Below are 26,241 nucleotides of genomic sequence, written 5' to 3'. Positions count from 1 at the left end.
AGGAAGGAAGGAAGGAAGGAAGGAAGGAAGGAAGGAAGGAAGGAAGGAAGTTTTTCAAGAATCTGGTATAATAGTCAAAAGTGTGAGAAAGCCATTTAAAGAAAGCCAAGACTTCAAACACTTTTGTCAATGAGGACACTGTCAGCCAGAATCTACTTTTCAAGTTCTCTCATTAAGATGACAAAATTTGGATAAGGGGATAGGAAAACCACACTTAGGCTGACATAGGCTCCATATTTTAGGATGGAGTCTAATGCTGACAGCTGTGATGTGACACTTCACAGTCTTGTGATACATGCTGTCACCACTGTTGAAATCGTGTTCCGTCAAGTCTCTTTTTAAAAAAAATCTAAGTGCAACCAAAAAGGAAATCTGGATCTCCTCTATAGCCAGGAGAAGTACACAAATACTCTGGAATTAGTAGCACTTTACAACTTTGTGAACATTGCAGACACAGAGCTACCTATCTGCACTCATTACCTGCAGATCCAGAGCTAGATACAAACCCACAGCATGGACAGATGATGTATGCACTAGGAGTCCAAAAGCACCTGTAGGTCCAATTGGTTCTTCTCACTACGGATCTAGCTCAATAGATCTCCATAACCCAGTCCTTAAAAACAGAATCTAATCTTTTCTCAATAGCTACAAAATGCTCAGACCCTGCCATTCTCCTCCCCTTCCTACTAAAACGTCAGAATACCATTTAGTAGTAAATTTAGCAAAATTCCAGAGATATTTATTCTAATTGAATATAAAATAATTCTCACCACACAATATGGCTATTCTTCCCTATCAGCCCAGACATACCTTCTCAGGATATAATTTACACCCTAGGGAGAAGGAAGAAAACACAGTTAATGACATGTTCTTTATGTTCTTGAAATCCTGGTTACATTCTTAATGGCTGAAGAGACAAAGTCAAAAGAGAATCAAATCAGTTACTCACAGTTTCCCAATACATGATATAAATACAGTTCATGGCTCTTTATTTGACTTATATGTGAACTAATGGACTCTTCCTGTCTTATACTACCAGGCATTGGAGACTAAAGATAAAGAAACAGTAGTTTGAATGCTTACATAGGTTTTTATGTGCATGTTGTTTAACAAATAGACACATGATCTTTCTTATGCTATGTGTTAGGTATCCATTACCTCACTGGAAACTCATACGTATGAGAAGCCAAATTCCAAATTATTTTAATCATTTAAACATGATTTGATATATTAATATTGAGGAATCCGAAAAGACTAGGGGCTTAGAATGTTTAATTCTTAAAACCCACTAACTAGATCTCTGCTAACATCACCCCACTTTTACCTGATCCTCTGCTTTTCTTCAGACTCTGTAATTGGCCTATCAGGAAAGAAGCTGATCAAAAGAGATATGTGTGTCTCTCAATTTGACTACCAAACTGTTGAAACTATGATTCCAATGAAACTGGAATTTCTCCAGGATCTCACATTGAGAGAAGGAAAACAGCTTACTGACAACAGTGCATGCTGACAGTAGTCTTATATAGCTGTCTCCTTAGAGGTCTGGCAGAGTCTGACATATGCAGAGTTGGATGGTCACAGCTAACCATTGAACTGACCATGGGGGGTTCCCAATGGAGGAGTTAGAGAGAAGGAGCTGAAGGAGCTGAAAGGATTTGCGGCCCCATGAGGAGAGCAACAATACCAACCAACCAGAGCTCCCAGGGTCTAAACCACCAGCCTGGGAGCACATAGAGAGGGACCCATGGCCCCAGCTGTACATGTAGGGGAGGATGACATTGTCGGGCATAAACAGGAGAGGAGATCCTTGGTCCCATGAAGTCTGGACACCAAGTGTGGGAGAATTTGAGGGTGGGGAGGTGGGAGTGGGGGTGGGTGGGTGGGAGCACATCCTCATAAAAGCAGGAGGAGGATGGATGGGATTGAGGGTCCCTGGACAGGGGGGAAATGGAGTAAGGGGATAACATCTGAAATGTAAATAAAATATCCAATAAAAATGACATGATCAGCATATATTAAAATATTAGATGTTTAAAAGCAAGAAATATTGTCTTTTCTCATAACTTGTCTGAACTCAGAGAATTTATATTATACTAAGCCAGCTGGAAAAAAAAAACACTAAATGATACTATCCAAATATGTATCATGTACACATATTTAATCTCACAACAATAAGAATCAGAATGGGGGTCCTCAGGGCTTGGAGGTAGAGAAAAATGGCCAGATTCATTAGTCAAAGGATAAAGTTTCAAGATTGTGAAGCATGTTGGTTGAGGTTTGTATGTATATGAACTAGCTCAGTTTAGGCATAAATGCATAATTCTATTAATATGAATATTTTCAGTTGTAATTAAATTAACACAATGGAAACAAAGAAATCAAAGGTGTTATGAAAAATTTCTAGAACCTCCAAGGTCTACAAGACTGACAATTCCAATAAAAAACCCCCAAATTCCCACAGTAATATTTACAATGAGAATATGACTTTGGTATAAATTATTTAAAGATGTGATAGAGATCAAATACACTACAAGTTTATGCCTCTATAGATAACGAAGCCACTTTTCATATCAACCACTGGGAGACAGAGGCATGGAAACCTCTCTGAGTTCCTGGATCGTATCCCTATAACAAGTCCCAGTCCCACTGAAATCAGAGGCAGTGGGGGTAAAGGATTCAAATCTTCAGATGAGGAAGTAACTACTATTTTCAAATTCTGATGAAGTGACTAATTCAACAGTTAAAAACGTGCTTCACACATGCTTAGATATACAAAAGGGTATTAACTGTTAAGGCCTAGGTAACTGCTGCCTATCTAAGCAGTGATTTTATGCTGTTACTAATATCACAAAGAAACTTTCCATGTGGTATTACACGGAAACTTTTCATTTCCAAGTTGAGTGCATTTTATGTTATGTGCTTTGGTTTTTTTTTCTTGGGAAGCAATCACAACAGAAGTCAGATAGAATTCCTTTGTGTAGTTAGCCACAATAAGCTTGGACCAGACTTTATTGCCTAGCAGAACTTCCTGTACCTGTTTATGTATAAGTTTTATGGTTTGCCTTTATAAGCTGCTCCTGGGATAGACTCCAACCTACGATATCTGCACCAATATAAAAAGCCATTTGAAATAAGACTTGCATTTTAAATGGGGGTCGAGTAAAGTTTTAGGTTCACAATAACTTTGTGGTAACTGACATCTTACTTGGAAGAGAGAGATGCACACGGGTAACTGACATGCTGGATGGCAAGTTAAGACCTGAATGTTAGGGAAGGCAAGTCCCCTGCCACAACTGAATACCCCAACCAGTGAGAACAGTATAAGTGTATAACAAAGACATGCTCCTAAGGATGTCCCCTAAACCCAAATCCTGATTAGTGGAATAACTTGTCACAGATATTTGTGGATTTCAGGCATAAAAGCCTTGTAAAATTCAGACTCATGATCTTGATCAGTTCCAGATTCTGGTTTACGGCTTTCATTGATTAGTCCTTGGATGATTGCTCAAGAACTATCCCTGTCTGATTGATATCTATGTTCGTGTTGTTTGTGGTTCAACTCCTGGGCCCCAATAATAACTACCCATGATCGCACAGCTCTTTTCTCCAAGCTTTAGGTTTGGTATTGTACCTGAGAAAACAATAAAATGCCATTCCCTCTTGATATTCATGCATGCAACAGTTCCTCCAGCCTCGGAATCTGATTGAGCAAAGACTAAAGAAAGATCCCCCTGTTATCACCAGGAAGAACACAGCAGCAGAGAGGGAGGGCAATGGCTTCCTGTCCCCTGACTCTCAGACACTGAGATCTCATGTAGCCTCACCTGCAGCATTTCCATGGTTGAGAGCTCCAACTGATGCTCCACATCTGAGATGAGATCTTTCACCCACTGTCTCTGCTGCTCGAGCTCATTTTCAGACTCTTTCAGCTTTTCCATAACATCCTCCTCCTCTTCATTCAGCTCCTGAAGTGCCTCATTCTCCTTGGAGTCCAGGAAGTCTCTCAGTCCTTTAAACTCCATCTGAACATTTTCTATATCCCTCTGTATTTGGTTCTTCATGGGTAAGAAAAGAGAGAGGAATTCAGTGTGTCCAAATAGGACCAGGAGATAGAGAGCTGACAGGGACTTGAGCTTGGGAAAGGGAAGGGATACTTAGGGAAGCGTGTGTCTTCTTTTTAATGTCTATTCAGTACATTCCAAAACCAAGATCTTAGGTCACTTTTACCAAGGCCACATGAGCCAAATTGCAATGACTGGATGTGGCTCAGTTTTTAAACAGCTGTCTAAGGTATTTGTTCCTGCCTGCAATTGTCCTCATTCCATCTCTGAACCTTTAAGAGAAGCTAAACCCTGAGAATAGAACTGTGGCCTGTTCCCAAGCACATTTCCAACAATTGGAGTTTCAGAAGGCACCACAGGAGTAGCACCCAGCAGTCATTCTGACCAAGCACAGTCCATGGTGCCAGCTCCTCACAGAGCCCAGCTCAGTTGTAATAGACAGAATCTGCATCTCCAGTTCCAGGGGAAACAGTAGGGAGGAGTAATCAAGGCCTCTTGGCCCCATCAACTCTCAGGAAGTTAAGACCCCAGGAGCTTCTTGACCAGGTCCCTCCCAGGTATCAGGCTGACTCCCTTAGGAAGGGTCCCCACTTGCCTTCCAGTCAGCTCTCTGCTGTTGAAGGTCATTCTGCCATTCATCACATCTCTTCTCATTTTTCATCAGCTTCTGCAGAGCTGCCTGCAGCTTCTCCTGTGAGAAAGGAATTGTAGTAGAGTCAAGCTGTATGATTACTAGGACTGCTGTTCCTAAGCAAAGGCCAAGAAAGACAAGGTCTGGAAAGACAAGAAGCCTAAGACTGTTCTCTTTTTAAAAACTTGTATCAATATTTATGCATATAAAGTATATAAATCTTAAAAGTCTAGGGCTCAATTGACTTTTGTATTTTATACCCATCTCACCTGTACAAAGACAGAAATCTCCCTAAGTCAGTCATCCTACTCAGTAGAAAGCTTTTACTTTTCTTCCAGCATCAGAGAACCAGGAAACTTTTGTTAGCTTTCTGATCATAAGTATATATATACATCACATGCTCTACAATGTCATATTATTTGACACCTGAAGTATTTAAAAAAAAACCTGGGTCATGTTGTGCAGTCTTGGCTTGCCTGTAGTTACTGTGTAGACAAGTATACTCCTGCAACTCAGAGATCCATGAGCATCTGCTGCCAGGACTATGGGATAAAACCCTGAGCAACAACATTGGGCATGTGAACATTCTTCTTTCTTTTCCTTATTTTTCTTTCTAATTGCATTTTTTGTAGTTAAGAATCTTTCTTTCATTGAAAATAGACTTTTCATACAATATATATTTAAAGGCAACTTTTTAATTTAATCTTTTATTTATTTATCAAGGCATCTTTTAAAAAAGACTTGTTTATTCAAGTATATGAGTGCTTTCTGTGCTTGTATGCCCGCATAACAGAAGAAGCATCAGATCCTATCATAGATGGATGTGAGACATCATGTGGTTGCTGGGAATTGAACTCAGGACCTCCGCAAGAAAAGCTCTTGCTCTTAAGTGCTGAGTCACTTCTCTAGCCCCATACAATACATTCTGATTAAGTTTTTCCCTCTCATTACTCCTCCTTGTTCCTCAGCACCTCCCCTCCCCTCCCATCAATATCCACAGCCTTGTGGCTCCTGCTAGAAAACAATGAGGCACCTGCTCTCTGCAGCACTTGGGAGAGTAGACCTTTCCTGAATAGCATGGTAGACATCCTGGTGGCAGGGGACTGGGTGAGCTGACCTAAGGGTGTTAGCTGGGAGAGCTGGCTCTACCAATTGACTACTGAGAGGTGACACAGGCAAGGTACAGATACCTCTCAGCTCCAACCCCCATTATACACCCCTTGTTATCTTTGGGAGGCAGGAGAGCTGGCCCAGAGTTATTCAGAACAGGAGAGCTGGCCCTGTTCTTTATCTACTGCAGGACTTGGGAGATCAGGCCCTGCACCTCACTTGGGCAGCATAGTAGACCTGACCCTGATGATGGGGTATCAGTGAGCAGGCCTTGAGGGTGTGAGTGTGGCAGAGAAGGCTTTGTAACTTGTCTGCTGTGTGACAGCATAGGGAATGGAGAGATGCCCACCCCCACCCTCAAACCTTGACAAGTACATCAAGCAGGAGAGCTGGCCCTGAGTCACAGAGAACAGGAGAGCTGGTCCTGCCCCTCAACTGCTGCAGCACTCAGGAGAGCACAACGATTGGGCAGCACAGTAAAGCTAGCCCTGGTTGTAGGGGCTACAGGTTAGCTGGACCTAAGGGTGTGAATGCAGGAGGGCTCTCCCTCTTGTCTGCTGGGCAGTGGTGCAGACAAGGGAGAGACACCCTCCTCCCCTTATCCCTTGTCTTCTATGGAAGTTAGGAGAACTGGCACCAGGGACATGAAAAGGTGAGAACTGATCATGTCTCTCACCAGCTGAAAAACTTGGGAGAGCAGGCCCTATTCCTCAGCAGGGTAGAGCTGATCCTGGTTACTGGGATTGCTGGTGAGTGGGCCTCAAAGGTGTGAGAGAACTTGCAGGTGTGTGAGAGCTCAGATACTGCTCAGTCCAAAACCTAGGGCTTAGAATTGCCCTACTGCAATGTCTACCCCATCAATGTACTGCTAGAGACCAAGAAGGGACCAGTCCTACAGATTCAAAACCACAGAATCACCATGACACAGGGCAACAGCAGGATATCTGAGAGGAGTCCTAGTGAGGTTCTAGTATTGATAATGTAACAGAAGCCAGAGGACTCAGAACAGACCAATGACTTGTGGCAATGAATATTTGCAAGCAAAGAATAGTGGACTAAAGGGTATACCATAGGACACAGTGTGACACACCAAACATTCACAATGACTTTTCTTCAGTGTTAGTGGGGAGATTGCAAGGATGAAGGCAGGTGTGAAAGGAGGTAGAGATGATTGGGGTTGGAGTACATGATGTACAATTCACAAAGGACTAATAAATAGTTTTTAAAAAAAGGAAAAAAGAGACATATAGAAATAACAGAATAAAAGAAAATATAATAAGAGAAATAAAAAACAAACACATTGGAATATGACAAAACAAACTCAATAAAAGGAGCTAAATAAAGAATCACAAGAAATACATATAGACACAGAACATATGTTTTGACCACATGGGAATCTCATAAAAACAGAAGCTATGATATAAAAGCAAAGAACCTATAAGCTTATAAACTGAAAAAGGGGGGAAAAAAGCCCTGACAACATTATCAGAGAAAGAACCTCCTAAAATGGCTTTGTGCAATTGTTTTGGCTATCAGTCTATTGCTGGGCATGTGACTTTCCTTAAGAATGGTTTATTTCCCCAGTATGACTCCCTTGGATGAAAGTAATTTTTTATTTCAAGTAGTTATCAGTTACAGACTGCTTCTGGGTTAGGGGTGGGTCATACATCCACTTTTTCCTGTTCCAGCATCTCATCTGATACAGCTCATATGCATGCAGCCACAGTCTGTGTGAATTTATTTTTGGTCTCAGAAACAAACAACAGAAAACAAAGATCAAGCACGAACTTGCTGCTCTGTTTCTCATTATGGACAGCTTTCCCTCTTCCCTGATGTTTCAGCTGCCACATGCATATTCTCTTCACTGCTATGTGTCATGTTTATTAATCCCATTGTTGCAAGTCACTAGACAGCATGTTAGGTCCTTTGAATGAATCTGACATTAACGTTGAAAGGATATAAACACAGAATAAATCAGCAGATGTTCTTCTGCTCATTTAGGTTTCTTTCACATAAACTCAATTTAAAGAAGAAGCTCCAAAGTATTCTTTTTTTGTATCTTAGTAACTGCAGCCCAGGCATATTATATTATGCTTAAGTGAAATAAATCACCATGTCTTTTTAGGAGTCAAAATGTAAAAGTATAGAGTGATATATTTAGTTCTGAGTGTATGATGCTCAGGTAAGTACCCTGTCAGAAAAAGTGGAGGTTTTCCATCTGTTACTGTTTTTTGCTTTATTTCCTGTATACCTCTGCTCCTTACCTTGTATTCATGGTTGACCTCTTCAATGAGAGCTGTCTGGTGACCATGGTGCTCTTGAGATCGCTCACAAAGCCAGCAGATGGCCATCATGTCCTTCTTACAGAAGAGCTGGAGTTTCTCTCCATGTTGTACACAGATATTCACCTTCTGCTCCTCCTCTGGGATGCACTTGAACTCCTGGAGCCTCTCTACTATGTTGGCCACATGTCGATTAGGCCTCAGATTCCCAAATGGATAAGGAACTCGGCACACAGGGCAGTTGCCCTCTCCTTCTGTGTTTCTGTTGGACTCATAGTTCAGTGTGATGCAGGCTCGGCAGAAGCTATGGTTGCAGTCAGCACTCATAGGTTCCTTTAGGAGCTCCAGACAGATAGGACAGGTCACCTCCTCCTTTATCATCTCCAGGACTGATGAGGCCATGGTTGCTGTGATCCTGTGTCTGTCTCTCCTGACTCTTCTCACTACTGCACTGGTGCCTGTGTAATATGGATCAGGATAAGAAGCAAATAAGATATGGAGGATCAGAATGAACCCTGTGCAGAGGCCAAGGAAAGACTATAATGACAAGTTAAAAGAACAAAGGAAGAAATATGGAAGGAGGTTTGGTGACATAGCAAGTAGTGCTTTGTCATACTTCAAGTACTGTACTTTTAGGTCATCCAAAAGGACAAATTTCATGTACAGGAATGTTATCTCCTTTTACAGAAGAGTAGAAAGAGTTTACTGTCAACAGCCTTGTGTAGCCTCCCTTCTATCCTTCCCTGTCTTTCCCAGGCACCATCTTCAGAGTCTAAAGCACCAAACCTCTCATACCTCTGGCCACTCCTCTACTCTCAGCACTTGTCAGTGAGACTCACTCTGACCCTCTTATTGCCAGTTTCATACCAGAAAGAGCTGATGCTGGCATAGAGTGTAAACACCCCCACATCCCGATGCACATATGCAATGATTTCTCTGATTGTCATCTAATAAAAGACTATCCATGTGTTTGATCACATGGTTACATTAATTCCTGTGCTAGGTGTATAGAGATGGTCACTTAAGAGCGTCATTTGTCTTCCATACACTGAAAAGGTATAAAAATCATCCTGTGGAGTCTTCTTCACAGGTGCCTGCTCTAACCCATAGAGGTCACCAAAGAAAAAAGTGTGACTACTAGAACACAACTGGTAGCCCAAAGAAAGGGTATGTGGAATTATGCTCCCAGATACTTGGGGGCTCTGAGGAATCTTTTGTCTTTAAATGGCAAGATTTTATCTTGGTCTAGAAATTTGCCAAGAAACATTAATGTGTGACCCTCAGTATGTATGTTACCATGATACTGAGATCAAGATTCCATCAAAAGTTAGTTTTAAAAATACACACATTTGTCCCAATAACATGTAATATTAGTTCAGCATGAGAAACCAATGGACAAACCATACCACACTGACAAACTGAAGGCAAGAGACTCCTGTTGGCCAGGTGATGGTGAATACCTTTAAGGCAAGCAGATCCATGAGTCCAAGGTCTTCCTTGTCTATAGAGTGAGTTCCAGTACACCCACCCCTACAGAGATACTTTATGTTACTGACCATACCACCAATCTCAAAAGAAATTCTTACCATTCTTTGCCTGAGAAATATTTGAAAAATATATTTTTTCAGTAATAAAATCTCTAAAATTGTCTATAAAATAGACATAAATTTCACTACTGTAAAGTCATAAATGAAAAGCCTACCGCTAATCTCATAACAAATTTAGAGCAATGGAATGTCTCTTCTTTAAAATCATGTATCAGATAAGCGCACTTATTTTTTGTCATCCCTACTTATCACAGCAGGGCAAGTGCTTGGAATAAATGCAAATTGACAAAATAAAATTAGAAGAAGGAATGCAATTAAGAGACTCTTTACACATGAAAAAAGCCAATGGGCTCAGTAAAGATGGATATGTAATATTCCATATAGAATAGTCAAGATAGCAAGATAACATGATAAGGAAATTAGAAGCTCAGCCTGTGAGAAAGAACTTTTGGAAATAACACCATTTTCAATAGCCATAAATAATATAAAATATCTTAGTGTAAGCCTAATCAAGCCAGTGAAACATGTGCATGTAAAGAATATCAAGTGCCTAAGGAACCAAACTGAAGAAGATATCAGAAGATAGAAAGATCTATCACATTCGTAAATAGACAGGAATAACATAGTGAAAATGGCCATCTTACCAAAAGCAATATACAGATTCAATGCAATTCCTACCAAAACTCCAACACAATATTTCATAGACTGTCTTCCTCAAGTCTACCCTCTCTCTGGCTCCTCATCCCCAGAATACTCAGCAGGAAGCCAGCAGTTCCCCTCCAACCCTCACCCCTTCTCCATTTCAACTTAAACTCACCAGAGAAGAGACTGTGTTTTCCTCTAAATTCCTCGAAACTGTTCAGTTGAAAATTAACTCACACCTTCAGTTTCCAACCAAGAGACCCAGAATCTGTGGAGGGGAACAAACACAAGCCAGTGTCTAAGTCCTGAGAATTCAGCTAACTATGTTGGTCCTCGGGTGTGCCAGACGAGAAATGAAAGTTAAGACTTTGAGGGTTAGAACTGGGGAAAAAGAAACTACAGAACTACCAACCAATGGGGTGGTACCACATCATTAACTGGGGTTTTACCACCAGAGGGAGTCAGTTGCCTTTGAGAGTTAGAACTGGGGAAAAAGAAACTACCGAACTACCAACCAATGGGATGGTGCCACATCATTTGCTAGGGTTTTACCACCATAAAGAGTAAGTCACCTTGGGTCAGCTCTGCCTTCCAGGAGCTTGGGACATTTTTCCAGATCTGCGGGAACTTGTTATGTCACTTGTTCAGACTCATGATACAATCAACCAAAAATTCCCCGACCATCTGGAAATTTGCCAGTAATGTAAAGAAAGCCTTTCCCGTGGCTTCTCCTGCACCTAAGCTCCTGGCTGGTTGCCTTGATGGCAGGTGTGGCCCAAAGGGAAGGAAAAATAAGGCTAGGGACAGAAAGCTGCAGTGTTCCTCTGAGGTTGCAGCTGGACTCTCTCTCTCTTTGTCTCTCTCTCTCTCTTTTTCTCTCTCTCTCTCTCTCTCTTTTTAAAGGGAATTTTTTCTTTTAGATTTTTTTAAATTTACATTTCAAATATTTTCACATTTCCAGGTCTCTGCTTCAGAAACCTACAATCCCTTTCCCCTCCCCCTGAATTGATGAGGGTGCTTCCCCACCCAGCCACCCACTCAGGTCTTCTACCCCTAGCATTCCACTACACTAGGGCATTAAACACCCTTAGGGCCAGGGCCACTCTTCCCACTGATGTGCAACAAGGCCATCCTTTGCCACATAGGTGGACTGAGCCATGGGTCACTCCATGTATATTCTTTGGTTGGTGGTCCAGTCCCCAAGAGCTCCGGGGGGTGGGGGGAGGGCAGTCTGGCCAGTTGGCACTGTTGCTCCCCCCATGGGGCTGCAGACCCCCTCATGGAGCTGAACTCTTGCAGGGTGAGAACAGGAAGGAAGTTGCAGTTCAGAGAAGCTGCCACAGAGGAAGATTTCCCACCCAGCAGGGACAGGATGGGGAGAAGTCATGTGCAGAGCCATGCAGAAACACCTCACCACACTCACAGCAGATAGTGTAGTGAGCTGCAGAGGGCTCGCCAGCTGCCCCATGGTCTCTGTAGATTATGTATTCTGTGGCTGAAGAGACCTAGTCCTTTCACAGTGATGATCTGATCAATTGATTCATTTCCCTCCTTCCAGGAGTCCCTTACCAGAATGTCTCATGAGGTCCCATTTGATTTAGGATTTGTATTGAATACCTGTAATACTGATGCAACATTCCCTGAGTATAAGTTGGAAATCTGTAGGGCTATGAATAGGCTTCTTTGGGCCTAGTGTCTGCCAGCATTATGGAGCCCTGTGATGGACCCTCAGCACTGTACAAAACCAGATGTGCAGACACACTCATCTGTCTTCCTTTCTCTTCTATTGTGATAAACAACATGATTGGGACAAGTTATAAGGAGTGTGTGTGCTTTGGGGCTCACAGTTCCAGTGAGTTAGAGTCCATGATCACCACACTGGGGAGCATGGTAGCAGTCAGGGAGACATGGAGCTGGAGCAGGAAGTGGGAAGTCACAACTTGAGACACAAACTTGACACAAAACTGAGGCAGAGAGAGAATGGAGGTGGTGGTCAGAATCTATTGAGTCCTGAAAGCTGGCAACCCTGCCATACCTTCTCTAATAATGCCACACCTCCTAACCTTTCCTGAACAGTGTCCTGCTAACTTAGAACCAAGTATTCAAATATATTAGCCTCTGGGGCCATTCTTATTCAAACCATCACAGGATCCCACTGCTTTGCAGCTGTCTGCATGAGGATCAGGAGCTCAAAGTCCATCCTCAGCCATAGTGACTGACATCAGGACAGCATGGGAAATACATAAAATTGTCAAAGAGAGAAAAGGAAGAAAGAAAGAAAGAAAGAAAGAAAGAAAGAAAGAAAGAAAGAAAGAAAAGAAAGGAAGGAAGGAAAGGAAGGAAAGGAAGGAAAGGAAGGAAGGAAGGAAGGAAGGGAGAAAGAAAAGGAGAAAGAAAGAATTAATTAAAGAAAGAAAATTAGTTGAGTGAGGGAACAATAGAGAAGCCTGTGCAGTCACCGTCACCTCTCATCTCCACTCCTGTTTGCCTCTTTCATTATTTCCCTACATTCTCAGGTCTACTGAAATACGGCATGATGAGTGACAGCAGATATGACCCTGTAGTTTGAATTTATTTCACATATTTGATGTTCTTTTGTCTTCATTCTCCTCTTCTTCCTTTGAGACATACTCTCAAAGTATATACCAGCCTGACCATAACTGAGATCTAGGTTCCTCAGCCTTTCCAGTGCTGGGATCATGGGCTTTTGCTGTTGTTGTTTAGTTTAGTCTTTGAGTTTCAAGGATTGAAACCTGGCCCTGTGGATGCTGGGCTAGTGCTCCATCACTAGCTATAACACTAGTCTAAACTACACATCTCCATGAAGTCATGAGCCTCTACTGTTGTTCTTGCTGTGGACACAATTGCTGACAAATATTTTTAGGGTGTTCCCATCCTTCTGAAGTGTTAATAGTTATGTAAAACCCTTTACAATTTGTTTTGAGGAAGGGATTTACTCTATATTCCTCCTGGGCCAGAACTCACTACAAGTTTAGGATGGTCTTCAACTCCTGGGAATATTCTTTCCCCAAACTCCTGAGTTTAGGGATGAGAAACAAGAGCCACCATGTCTTTGCTTTTCACACATTTTACTCAAGGCCTTCTCTGTTTTTTCCTAAGACCTTCGTGGGTATTAAAATCATAAAATACTCAGACTATGACATAGTTCTGCATGAACATTTTCTGCAGACAGCATTCCACTCCCAACTCTCCAAAGATCAGACACTGTCCTTCAGGTCTGCCATCACCTTCTGACCTTAGAGAGAAGGATGAAGGTGATCAGGTGAGCACAGCACTGGCCACACTGAACACCACACTGTGTGTGATCCTAACTGTGTACAATATGCATAGACATTCAGTTCTAATAGAAGAGAGGGATCCCATGGAGCATCTCTGAGTTTATACTCTAGATATTTTAATTCTTTTTTGAAACACATTGGTAACTACATTAATGATAATAACAGTGTCTATACACTTGAAAATGCACATGCAGCAAACAGGATTTATTTGATCTATGATTATGTCTGAGATTCTTTCTTGGATTCACAAAGCTCTTGCAATCAGCTCCCGGAACCCTTCCCATAAACCAGAATTGAAAAAGTGATCAGACCATTAAGTATCTTCACCGACAAAAATCAAGACTTCAAAGGAAAAATTCAGTATGCTACACCCCACAAAAGAAAACCAAGGATGTTGTCTTCAGGTAGGGAGACAAAAGTGGATGGCGTTGGCCCATGGGTTGGCCAGTAGATTAACCCATTTAGCTCCTATTAACTTCACTCTTTGCTCCATAGCCTATCTTGCAGAGCCCTGGACTGGGTCCCAGGTAGTCCCACAATGGTTGTCTATCAAAAGGAAGTTCTAGTAATCCAGTAGTTGTTCAGTCTATAAGGCTGGATGTCTCAGCTGGTCTTCAGTATATGCTAGAATCCTGAATAAGTAGGCTTTAATGCCAGTTAAGAAATAGATATGCTATCTCAAGCAAGCAAGCAAGCAGGCAGGCAGGCAGGCAAGCAAGCAAGCAAGCAAGCAAGCAAGCAAGCAAGCAAGCAAAGAAAAGCTTCTTTCTTCCATGTCCTTAACAGAAGCTGCCAGCAGATATAAACCAGATAAAAGGTTGATCTTCCCACCTCAAAAGATCCAGATTAAAAATGGTTCTTCTCACTTCAAATTATAGAATTAAGAAAAAAAAAGTTCTTCACAGGTATACTCAGCTGCTTGGGTTGGTAACCAAGAACAGGCACCACAGAAAGTATAACTAAAGCAAAGTCGGAAAAAGAATCCCCAAAACACTTCCATTCCTTAGTGTCATCATAAACATCAAATGGACAAGGCCCTGGCTGCCCCAGAATTGACATAAAAATTAATTCAATAGGTAATTTAAAAGAGTAGCATCTGCTGTGGGTAAGACATTGATGGGCTCTAGAGGTACAAAAAACATCAGGCCAGCGTGACCAGAAACAGAGTAAACAAGAAAGCAAAGGGAACTTCAGACAACTTTTCATGGAGACATGACAGGCAGAATAAAGCTAATTACTGAGTTTGTGGGTTAGAAAGATTGTTTCATGGGATCAGAGAGAAAAGGAGCAGTATTCTTGTGGTAACTTGGCACTATACTGGTTAATGCAGATAAAAGGCACCCAGATACAACAAGGAAGCAGGGCCCAGAGAGCCATCTCCACTATCCTAGTCTAAAAAGAAAACTAAGAAACTAAGTAGGGTACAGCTAACTGAAACCAGGTATCCACAGGGAAACTCAAAACCACAAAGGCTTAAAACTTCTGAAGTGCACCTTTTCCAAGTCCCTTAAAATAACTGGCATAGGGACTAGAAACTAATGGAAAACAAAATGTAAAACAAAGCTCCCTTCTGATTTGAGAGGGTGACTGCAACAACCTTTAAAGTCCAAAAGAGCCAGCGAGAGCCTCATTCAGGTTGGGACTCTACTTGGCTAAGGTGTCCTTGGTGACAGTCTTGTTGCCCTCGGACACGGTGTGCTTAGCCACTTCTTCGGGCAGTGGAGGCTCACCGCCATCTGGATTTATGGTGATTGTAGAACACTTGTGGTAATGTGCCAGGCGAGAAGCCTCGTGTACAAAGAGCTGGAAGATGTCATTGACAAACGACTTCATGATGCCCATGGCCTTGGATGAGATGCCAGTGTCTGGGTGTACCTGCTTTACAACTTAGACAGACTAGCTCTCCTTGCAGCTGCATTTGGGCTCCTTGAAGTCTTTCTTTTGTGTCTTGGTGACAGCCTTTATGGAATCCTTTTTAGTACCTGGAGTAGATTTGGCCAGTTCAGGCATGATTGAAATCAAACAGTGGAAAATAGTTTGGTAAGTAGAAAAACTCATTTTTTCTTTTCCTATTTAAAAATTAATTATTTTATTCATTTACACTTGAAATGATACCTGGTTACCTCTCTACAAACTCTCATGCCATTCCCCCATCTCCTCTGCCTCTATGAGGGTACTCTTCCACCCACTCATCCACTCCTGCCTCAATGCTCTAGCATGCCCCTATGATTGCAAATCAGGCCTCCATAGGACCAAGAGCCTTGCCTCCCATGGATGTAAGATAAGCCCATCCTCTGCTACATGTGTATCTGGAGCCATGGATTGCTTCATGTATACTCTTTGGTTGGTGGTTTAGTCTCTGGAAGCTCTGGGTGGTACAGTTAGATGATATTGTTCTTCCTATGGGGCTGCAATTCCCTTCAGCTCCTTCAATCCTTCCTTTAGCTCTTCCATTGTGGTCTCCAGGCTCAGTCTGATGGTTGGCTGTGAGTATCTGTATCTGTATTTCCCAGGTGCTGGTATAACCTCTTAGGGAACAGCCATACCAGGCTCCTGTCAACAAGTGCTTCATGGTATCAGCAATAGTGTGGGAATTTGGCATTTGCAGATGGAATGGATCCCTAGGTAGAGTGGTCTCTGGACAGCTTTTTCATTCAGGCTCTGTTCCATTTTTTGTTCCCGTCTTTCCTTTGGACAGGAACATTTCTGGCTTAAAAATTTTTAGATGGGTAGGTGGCCCTATTCATCAACTAGGGGCCATGCCTATCTACCGAAGGTGTTCTATCTCCACCTTGTTGGATATTTCGGCTAAAGTCATCTCTGTTGGTTTCTGGGAACCTTTCGCTTCCCTGGCATAGGGGACTTTCTAGTGGCTACCACCAGGTCCCCATTCCCTATTACTACATATATAGTCAATTTCCTGATCCTCTTTACTTCTTTCCCATCCAGTAGTTGATTCTTCCCATCTTCCCCCTTCATCTACTCTCTCTCTCTCCCAGGTTCTATCTGTCTCTACCCCTGTAATTATTTTCTTCCCCCTTCTATGTAGGATTGAAGCATCTACATTTTGGTCTTTTTTTCTTCTTAAGCTCCATATGGTTTGTGGGTTGTATCATGGGTACACTGGGCTTTTGGGCTATTATCCACTTATCAGTGAGTACATACCATGTACGTTCTTTTCTTTTGGGTTACCTCATCAGGATGATATTTTCTAGCCCCATCAATTTGCCTGCAAATTTCATGAAGTCATTGTTTTTAATAGCTGAGTCAAACTCCATTGTGTACGTGTACCCCATTTTCTGGATCCATTCTTCTATTGAAGGCCATCTGGGTTGTCTCCAGCTTCTGGCTATTATAAATAAGGCTGCTATGAACATAATGGAACATGTGTCCTTGATATGTTGGAGTATCTTTTAGGTATATGACAAGGAGTGATATAGCTGGGTCTTTAGGTAGAACTATTTTCAGTTTTCCGAGGGACTGCCAGATTGATTTCCAAAGTGGTTTTACCAGCCTGAAATTTCACCAGCAGTAGAGGAGTGTTTCTCTTTCTCCACATCCTTGTCAATATCTGCTGTCACCTGGGCCATTGATCTTAGCCATTCTGATTGGTGTGAGGTGGAATCTCAGAGAAGTTTTGATTTGCACTTCCCTGATGACTGAAGCAAGGTGATGGTTTTGAATGGGCTGCTGCATACTCTGCAAGCATGTGATGGTAGAATATGGAATGTACTTGCTGCCCTTGTTTGTGCTTCCTCTACTCTCCTCACATAGACAGCTGTTCTAAGTGGACTGAGTCTTCTGCCTTTCAGGAGCCATACTAACCTAAATGAGTTTCCATGGGAGGTTGCCATCTCTTGTGTTACCTAATTGCTGTGACTCTTGCCCTGGCTGCAAGCTCCTTCTGAGATTTCAGCCTCCATGTCAAAAGGTAGAAGAAGAGTGTGGCCTGTCTGTATGCTCTGCAGAGATCCCTCTATCCAGTCTTCTCTGATGCTGGTACCTCAGCTTCCCTGGGAAACACAACTCATGCTGTGTTCTCTGTCTCTGTTTATGTCATTATGAATATTTAAGTAAACTTTGATTCTCCAATAATACTTTACAGTGTTCTCTTGAATCTCCTCCCTTATCTAAAACCTAGCACATTCTCCTTTAAAGTTGTTGAGTTTTGGTCTATTGTTATGTATTGTAAACCTCAACATAAAAACAAAGCAAGCCAAACCAAACCAAACCAAAGCAAGGTCATCCTGTGTGACTGAGTCTGGCCTCAGATGCACTGGAATCTTCCTGTATCTGTCTCCTGAAAGCTGGGAGTGTATCAAAACCATCATGGCAACACGTGTTTGTCGTTGCAATGATACTTTATTATGGTCACATCAAAGGGGAGAAAAATTTAGCAGACACCATATTGGAAACCTTTTATATGCTAGAAACAATATGAGTTCTTAGAAACATTCTATTGTTTATATTTGACAACATAACAGAAGGTACACTTATGGGTATCATTGTCATCGTTATCAGTTATTGTAAAATGTAAAATCATAGAATTTAATTTACTTTATAATGAATATTCTAAACAAATATCCTCTCAAAAAATAAGTGTGAAAACAAAAAATTTCATAGATATCTACAACATATTAAGAATAGTCTTGGTGGCAGTTCCCAGGACCTAACATCAAGACATGAGAAGAGCTATATCTTACGTTCCCCAGTCACACAGTGTTACATAGAACATCAGGATAGCTGCTCCTGTGGAGATACTGAACCCTGAGCCACTGCACTCAGAGCAGCCAGTAAGAACTCCATCTCACTCCCTAAGCCCCAGAGATACATCTGGGAGCCAGGGACATTCAAGACACACTTGCTACCCAAACCCCACCCCTCCAGAATTCCACTTCCCTTCCACCCCTGCCTGGTCCTTTGGGTTGGGGCAGACACAGAATTGGACTGCTCCTGTGGAGATATTGAATCCTGAGGCATCCTAGAGGAGCCACTGCACTCAGAGTAGCCAACACAGAGTTGGTCTGCTCCTGTGGAGATACTGAATCCTGAGCCATCCTAGAGGAGCCACTGCACTCAGAGCAGTAGACACCAAGGTGGTTTGCACTTGGCAGACATCATATCCTGAGCCATCCTAGAGGAACCACTGCACCCAGAGCAGAAGGATTTCCAGATCCAAGAGGTGGCCTGAGTCCCAGGAGTTCTTCCCCCCAGGAGATTAGGATCATAAGACCACAGAGACATCTGGACTTTGAGGAGCTCTACAACAAGCAAGATAACTGGAAATACAGACTCCAGTCTTACACAGTGAGGGCAGGTAACACTAGAGTTGACCAGATGGTGAAAGGCAAGCGCAAGAACATAAGCAACAGAAACCAAAGTTTCTTGGCATCATCAGTACCCAGTTCTCCCAATATAACAAGCCCTGGACACCCCATCACACCGGAAAAGCAGGATTCAGAATTAAAATCACTTCTCATGATGATGATAGAGGATTATAAGAAGGACATAAGTAACTCCCTTAAAGAAATACAGGAGAGTACAAGTAAACAGGTAGAAGCCCTTAAAGAGAAATCACAGAAATCCCTTAAAGAAATGGAAGACAACACAAGGAATTAAACAAAAACATTCAGGATCTGAAACTGGAAATAGAAACAATAAAGAAAGCTCAAAGAGAGACAACCATGGAGATAGAAAACCTAAGAAAGAGATCAGGAGTCATAGACACAAGCATCACCAACCGAATACAAGAGATAGAAGAGAGAATCTCAAATGCAGAAGATACGGTGGAAAATATTGACACAGTTGTCAAAGAAAATGCAAAATGCAAAAAATTCCTAACTCAAAACATCCAGGAAATCCAGGACAGAATGAGAAGACCAAACCTAAGGATAATAGGTATATATGAGAATGAGGATTCCCAACTTAAAGGGCCAGTAAATATCTTCAACAAAATTTTTGAGTAAAACTTCCCTAACCTAAAGAACAAGATGCCCATAAACATACAAGAAGCCTACAGAACACCAAATAGACTAGACCAGAAAAGAAATACCTCCCGTCACATAATAATCAAAACATCAGATATACAAAACAAAGGAAAAATACTAAAAGCAGTAAGGGAAAAAGGTCAAGTAACATATAAAGGCAGACCTATAAGAATTACACCAGACTTCTCACCTGAGTCTATAAAAGCCAGAAGAGCCTGGACTGACATCATACAGACCCTAAGAGAACACAATTGCCACCCCAGATTACTATACCCAGCAAAACTCTCAATCACTATAGATGGTGAAACCAAGATATTCCATGACAAAACCAAATTTGCACAATATCTTCCCACAAACCCAGCACTTCAAAGGATAATTGATGGAAAACGCCAACACAAGGAGGGAAACCACAACCTAGAAAAAGCAAGGAAGTAATCTTCCAACAACTCCAAAAGAAGATAACTATACAAACATAACTTTACCTCTAATAACAAAAATAACAGGAAGCCACAATCGTTTTTCCTTAATATCTCTTAACATCAATGGTCTCAATTCCCCAATAAAAAGACGCAGACTATCAGACTGGATACACAAACAAGACCCAGAATTTTGCTGCATACAAGAAACGCAACTCAGTGACAAAGACAGACACTACCTCAGAATAAAAGGGTGGAAAATGATTTTCCAAGCCAATGGTCCCAAGAAACAAGCTGGAGTAGCCATTCTAATATCAAATAAAATTGACTTTCATTCAAAATTAATCAAAAAAGATAAGGAAGGACACTTCATACTCATCAAAGGAAAAATCTACCAAGGTGAACTCTCAATTCTGAACATCTATGCTCCAAATGCAAGGGCACCTACATACATAAAAGAAACGTTACTAAAGCTCAAAACACACATTACACCTCACACAATAATAGTGGGATTTCAACACCCCACTCTCAGCAATGGACAGATCATGGAAACAGAAACTAAACCGAGACACTTTGACATTAACAGAAGTTATGAACCGAATGGACTTAACAGACATCTATAGAACATTTCATCCTAAAACAAAAGAATATACCTTTTTCTCAGCACCTCATGGTACCTTCTCCAAAATAGACCATATAATTGGTCACAAAACAGGCCTCTACAGATACAAAAAGATTGAAATAATCCCTTGCATCTTATCAGATCACCACGGACTAAGACTGGTCTTTAATAATGACAAAACCAATGGAAAACCCACATGCACATGGAAACTGAACAACTCTCTACTCAATGATGACTTGGTCAAGGAAGAAATAAAGAAAGAAATTAAAGACTTTTTAGAATTCAATGAAAATGAGGACACATCATACCAAAACTTGTGGGACTCCATGAAGGCAGTGCTACGAGGAAAACTCATAGCTCTAAGTGCCTACAAAAAGAAACTGGAAAGAGCACACACTAACAACTTGACTGCACAACTAAAAACTCTAGAACAAAAGGAAGCAAATACACCCAGGAGGAGTAGAAGGCAGGAAATAATCAAACTCAGGGCTGAAATCAACCAAATAGAAACAGAAAGAACAATACAAAATATCAACAAAACCAGGAGCTGGTTCTTTGAGAAAATCAACAAGATACATAAACCGTTAGCCAGTTAACCAGAGGGCAGAGAGACAGTATCTAAATTAATAAAATCAGAACTGAAAAGGGAGACATAACAACAGAAACTGAAGAAATTCAAAAAATCATCAGATCCTACTACAAAGGCCTATACTCAACAAAACTGGAAAACCTGGATGGAATGGACAACTTCCTAGACAGATACCAGGTACCAAAGTTAAATCAGGAGCAGATAAACCATCTAAATAGTCCCATAACCCCTCAGGAATTAGCAACAGTCATTAAAAGTCTCCCCACTAAAAACAGCCCAGGACCAGATGGCTTTAGTGCAGAATTCTATCGGACATTCAAGGAAGACCTAATACCAATTCTCTTCAAACTATTCCACAAAATAGAAACAGAAGGAACACTACCCAATTCGTTCTATGAAGCTACAATTACACTCATACCCAAACCCCACAAAGACCCGACAAAGAAAGAGAACTTCAGACCAATCTCCCTTATGAACATCAATGCAAAAATACTCAATAAAATTCTAGCAAACCAAATCCAAGAACACATCAAAACAATCATCCATCATGGTCAAGTAGGCTTTATGATTGAATATTCCCCCAGGAATGCATGGATGGTTCAATATTCGGAAATCCATCAATGTAATCCACTATATAACAAACTCAAAGAAAAAAACCACATGATCATCTCACTAGATGCTGAGAAAGCATTTGACAAAATTCAACATCCCTTCATGATAAAAGTCTTGGAAAGATCAGGAAATCAAGGCCCCTACCTAAATATAGTAAAAGCATTTTACAGCAAACCAGTAGCCAACATCAAACTAAATGGAGAGAAACTTGAAGCAATCCCATTAAGATCAGGGACTAGACAAGGGTGCCCACTCTCTCCCTATCTATTCAATATAGTACTGGAAGTCCTAGCCAGAGCAATTAGACAACAAAAAAGAAGTCAAAGGGATACAAATAGGAAAGGAAGAAGTCAAAATATCACTATTTGTAGATGATAGGATAGTATACTTAAGTGACCCCCAAACTTCCATCAGAGAACTCCTAAACCTGATAAACAACTTCAGCAAAGTGGCGGGTTATAAAATCAACTCAAACAAATCAGTAGCCTTCCTCTACATGAAAGATAAACAGACTGAAAACGAAATTAGGGAAACGACACCCTTCACAATAGTTACAAATAATATAAAATACCTTGGTGTGAATCTAACCAAGCAAGTGAAAGACCTGTATGACAAGAACTTCAAGTCCCTGAAGAAAGAAATTGAGGAAGATCTCAGAAGATGGAAAGATCTCCCATGGTCGTGGATTGGCAGGATTAATATAGTAAAAATGATCATCTTGTCAAAAGCAATCTACAGATTCAATACAATCCCCATGAAAATCCCAACCCAATTCTTCACAGAGTTAGAAAAGGAAATTCTCAAATTCATATGGAATAACAAAAAACCCAGGATAGTGAAAACTATTCTCAACAATAAAAGAACTTCTGGAGGAATCACCCATCATCCCTGACCTCAAGCTGTACTACAGAGCAATAGTGATAAAAACTACTTGGTGTTGGTACAGAGACAGGCAGGAAGATCAGTGGAATAGAATTGAAGACCCAGAAATGAACCCACACACCTATGGTCACTTGATCTTTGACAGAGGAGCTAAAACTGTCCAGTGGAAAAAGGAAAGCATTTTCAACAAATGGTGCTGGTTCAACTGGAGGACAACATGTAGAAGAATGCAAATCGATCCATTCTTATCTCCTTGTACAAAGCTCAAGTCTAAGTGGATAAAGGACCTCCACATAAAACCAGATACACTGAAACTAATAGAAGAGAAGGTGGGGAAGAGCCTCGAATACTTGGGCACAGGGGAAAAGTTCCTTAACAGAACACCTATGGCATATGCTCTAAGATCAAGAATTGACAAATGGGACTTCATAAAATTGCAAAGTTTCTGTAAGGCAAAGGACACTGTCAATAGGACAAAAGGACAACCAAGAAACTGGGAAAAGATCTTTACCAATCCTAAATCTGATAGAGGGCTAATATCCAAAATATACAAAGAACTCAAGAAATTAGACTCCAGGCAACCAAATTACCCTATTAAAAAATGGGGTATAGAGCTTAACAAAGAATTTTCAATGGAGGAAACTTGAATGGCCGAGAAGCACCTAAAGAAATGTTCAGTATCCTTAGTTGTCAGGGAAATGCAAATCAAAACAACCCTGAGATTCCATCTCACACCAGTCAGAATGGCTAAGATTAAAAACTCAGGTGATAGTAGATGCTGGCGAGGGTGTGGAGAATGAGGAACACTCCTTCATTGTTGGTGGGACTGCAAGATGGTGCAACCACTTTGGAAATCAGTCTTTCGGTTCCTCAGAATATTGGACATAGCATTACCTGAGGATCCAGCTATACCACTCCTAGTGATATACCCAGAAGTTGCTCGAACATATAACAAGGACATATGCTCAACTATGTCTATAGCAGCCTTATTTATAATAGCCAGGAGCTGGAAAGAACCCAGATGTCCTTCAATTGAGGAGCGGATTCAAAAATTGTGGTATATTTACACAATGGAGTATTACTCAGCTATTAAAAACAATGAATTCGAGAGTTTTCTAGGTAAATGGATGGAACTAGAAATTATCATCCTGAGTGAAGTAAGCCAATCACAAAAGAACACACCTGGTATTCACTCACTGATTATTGGATATTAGCCCAGAACCGTAAAATGCCCAAGATGCAACTCACAGGCCACATGAAGCTCATGAAGAAGGAAGACCAAGTGGGGGTGATTCGGTCCTTCTTAGAAGGAGCAACAAAATACTCAAGGGAGCAAATATGGAGACAGAGTGAGGGACAGAAACTGAAGGAGCGGCCGTCTGAAGACCATTCTACCTGAGTATCCATCCCATGTGCAGTCACCAAAGGTAGATGCTGATGTGGAAGTCAGGAAGTGCATGCTGATAAGAGCCTGATATGGATGTCTCCTCAGAGGTCTTCAAGAGTCTGACATATTCAGAGGCAGATGCTCACAACTAGCCATTGAACTGATAATGGGGTTCTCAATGGAGGAGTTAGAGTGAAGACTGAAGGAGCTGAAAGGGTTTGTGGCCCCATGAGGAGAGCAACAATACCAACCAACCACAGCTCCCAGGGTTTAAACCACCAGCGTGGGAGCACTTAGGGAGGGATCCAGGGCTTCAGCTGAATATGTAAGAGTGGAGGGCCCTGCTGGGCATAGGTGGAAGATGAGATCCTTGACCTCATGTAGGCTGGACGCCCCAGGGGGTGGGAATTTTGAGGGTGGGGAGGTGGGAGTGGGGGGAAGGTAGGGGTTACATCCGCAGAGAAGAAGGAGGAGGGGTGAGGGAATGGGGGTTCCTGGGTGGGTGGGGGATAGGGTAAGGGGACAACATATGAAATGTAAATAAAACATCCAATAAAAAAAAGAACATCAGGATAGCACATCTACCCATTAATTAACACAATCACCACCTACTGAATGTGCAGTGGATGCATTATAAGTATTGAACTTCTTCTCTTACCAAAAATTATATCATCCCTTTTAATTTGTGTATGTGTTTCAGCCTAGGTGTTCAGTAGCATATTTGTGGAGTGAGAAGATCATCTGTCAGAACTGGCTGCCTCCTTCAGCCAAGATGGTCTGAGTAAATGAGCTTAGTTCATCAATCTTAGAAGAACGGGCATTTTCCCCCAGAGCTTTATAAAATTTATTTTCCTACATTGACCTGCAATATAGGTGCTCTATCTATACCAAAACTGAAAAGCAAAAAAGAAAAATGAAACAAAAGAAAAAAATCCAAGCAAACACAGACTTGAGAGGATCTTACTCAGGGTTGCACTGCTATGTGGAGAGGCAGGATTAGAACCTGGATACTCTAAACACATGGTCTTAATGGATATCATTTGAGAGGTGTCCTTCTTAACTCTTTTATTAAACACAAGCATTGTGGTTAAACTGACCTTCTCCTGAGGTCCCGTTCCTTAGCAAGAAACTCCTATATATAATTTTCTAAACTGCTAGACAAGCTTAAAAAGAACTTTCATTTTGTCAGTGACAGAAGGAATGGGGTTGTGGTGACCTTACAGAGCTGAGGCAAGTAACTCAGTGGGAGAGCAACTCGTAAGCATAAAAGAAGCCTTGGCTTCTATTGCAGGCACCAGAAAAGGAAGATCTGTCTACTGTTGTGGGCCTACATAGTTCTGTCTGTAAGACCTGGCGTTAGAAGACCTGAAAGAATGGAGGGACAGCAGCCTAACACTGCAGATGTCACTTCAGTTTCACTGTGCTTTTATATATGAACGGACAAAGAAGGCAGGAAGGTTGTTGGAGTTGAACAAAATCAGAAAAACATGTAAATAAATACCACTAATACATATTAAATATTAACAGAGCAAACCGTTCCTATTACTGTCTCAGGGCAGACCATATTATCACAGTTTTCTGGAACTATACTATAGATTATATCTCACAAAGCACAAAGTCAAGGCACAATCTTATATTAAGAATCAGTGTATATTGAGGCCAGCACTCAGTATATTCTTTCACAGGAATGGGTTCTACAGCTATGTTGGGACAGCCAACAAGATATACATATTTAACAAATTGAATGCATATTTTCTTTTTGCAGGAGGCACAAAATTACATCTGAAGCAATTCAGGGAACAAAATGTACTTAAGGTAAAAGGCCCTCTGACTTTTGTTCTGGGGCCTCTCTCACAGGTTCCTAAGCCATTGATCACCATGCATCATTCTTTTGACTGTGTTCATACAGAGATGGTGTTAGCAGGGACTCTATTTAACTTAGTGAGGAAACAGCCATTTTCTTTGGGAATATCAGAAATGACAAATGACAGTAATCATCTTGTGAACAGACCGACAACTAGATGGAGGAGATGAATCCACACTGGTTTGTAGTTAGAAGTGAAGGTCATTAAAATAAAGGACCCAAGACAAAAAAGAAAGTTAAAATGATGCAGGAGAACACAGGAACATGAGATACACTAGACAGGAGGCACTGCAGAGATATAGGTGAGGGT

At 41.4% G+C, this 26,241-nt stretch overlaps 1 protein-coding gene and 1 pseudogene across 2 annotated transcripts in view; both read right to left on the bottom strand.

Moving 5' to 3' along the window:
* Positions 1-10,620, bottom strand: part of LOC114633512 (tripartite motif-containing protein 30A-like) — a 14,474-nt gene extending 3,854 nt beyond the window's left edge. The window contains exons 1-5 of one of the 2 annotated variants that reach the window (XM_028782079.1): positions 10,449-10,620; positions 8,067-8,542; positions 4,657-4,752; positions 3,825-4,055; positions 811-833 (exon numbers count right to left, since the gene is read on the bottom strand). In XM_028782079.1, the coding sequence (XP_028637912.1) occupies positions 811-833; positions 3,825-4,055; positions 4,657-4,752; positions 8,067-8,486 (770 nt within the window). In that variant the 5' untranslated portion in view covers positions 8,487-8,542; positions 10,449-10,620. Of the gene's footprint in view, positions 1-810; positions 834-3,824; positions 4,056-4,656; positions 4,753-8,066; positions 8,543-10,448 lie in introns of those variants that run through there. The other variant, XM_028782080.1, reaches the window with a different exon arrangement.
* Positions 10,621-15,216: 4,596 nt separating this feature from the next.
* Positions 15,217-15,582, bottom strand: LOC114633514 (annotated as a pseudogene).
* Between the last annotated feature and the right edge of the window lie 10,659 nt (positions 15,583-26,241).

The sequence above is a fragment of the Grammomys surdaster genome, unplaced genomic scaffold (genome assembly GCF_004785775.1).
Source record: "Grammomys surdaster isolate TR1022 unplaced genomic scaffold, NIH_TR_1.0 693, whole genome shotgun sequence".
NCBI classification, from domain to species: domain Eukaryota; kingdom Metazoa; phylum Chordata; class Mammalia; order Rodentia; family Muridae; genus Grammomys; species Grammomys surdaster.
The sequence above is the reverse complement of the archived record's forward strand: the minus strand, read 5'-3'. Positions and strand labels throughout refer to the sequence as shown.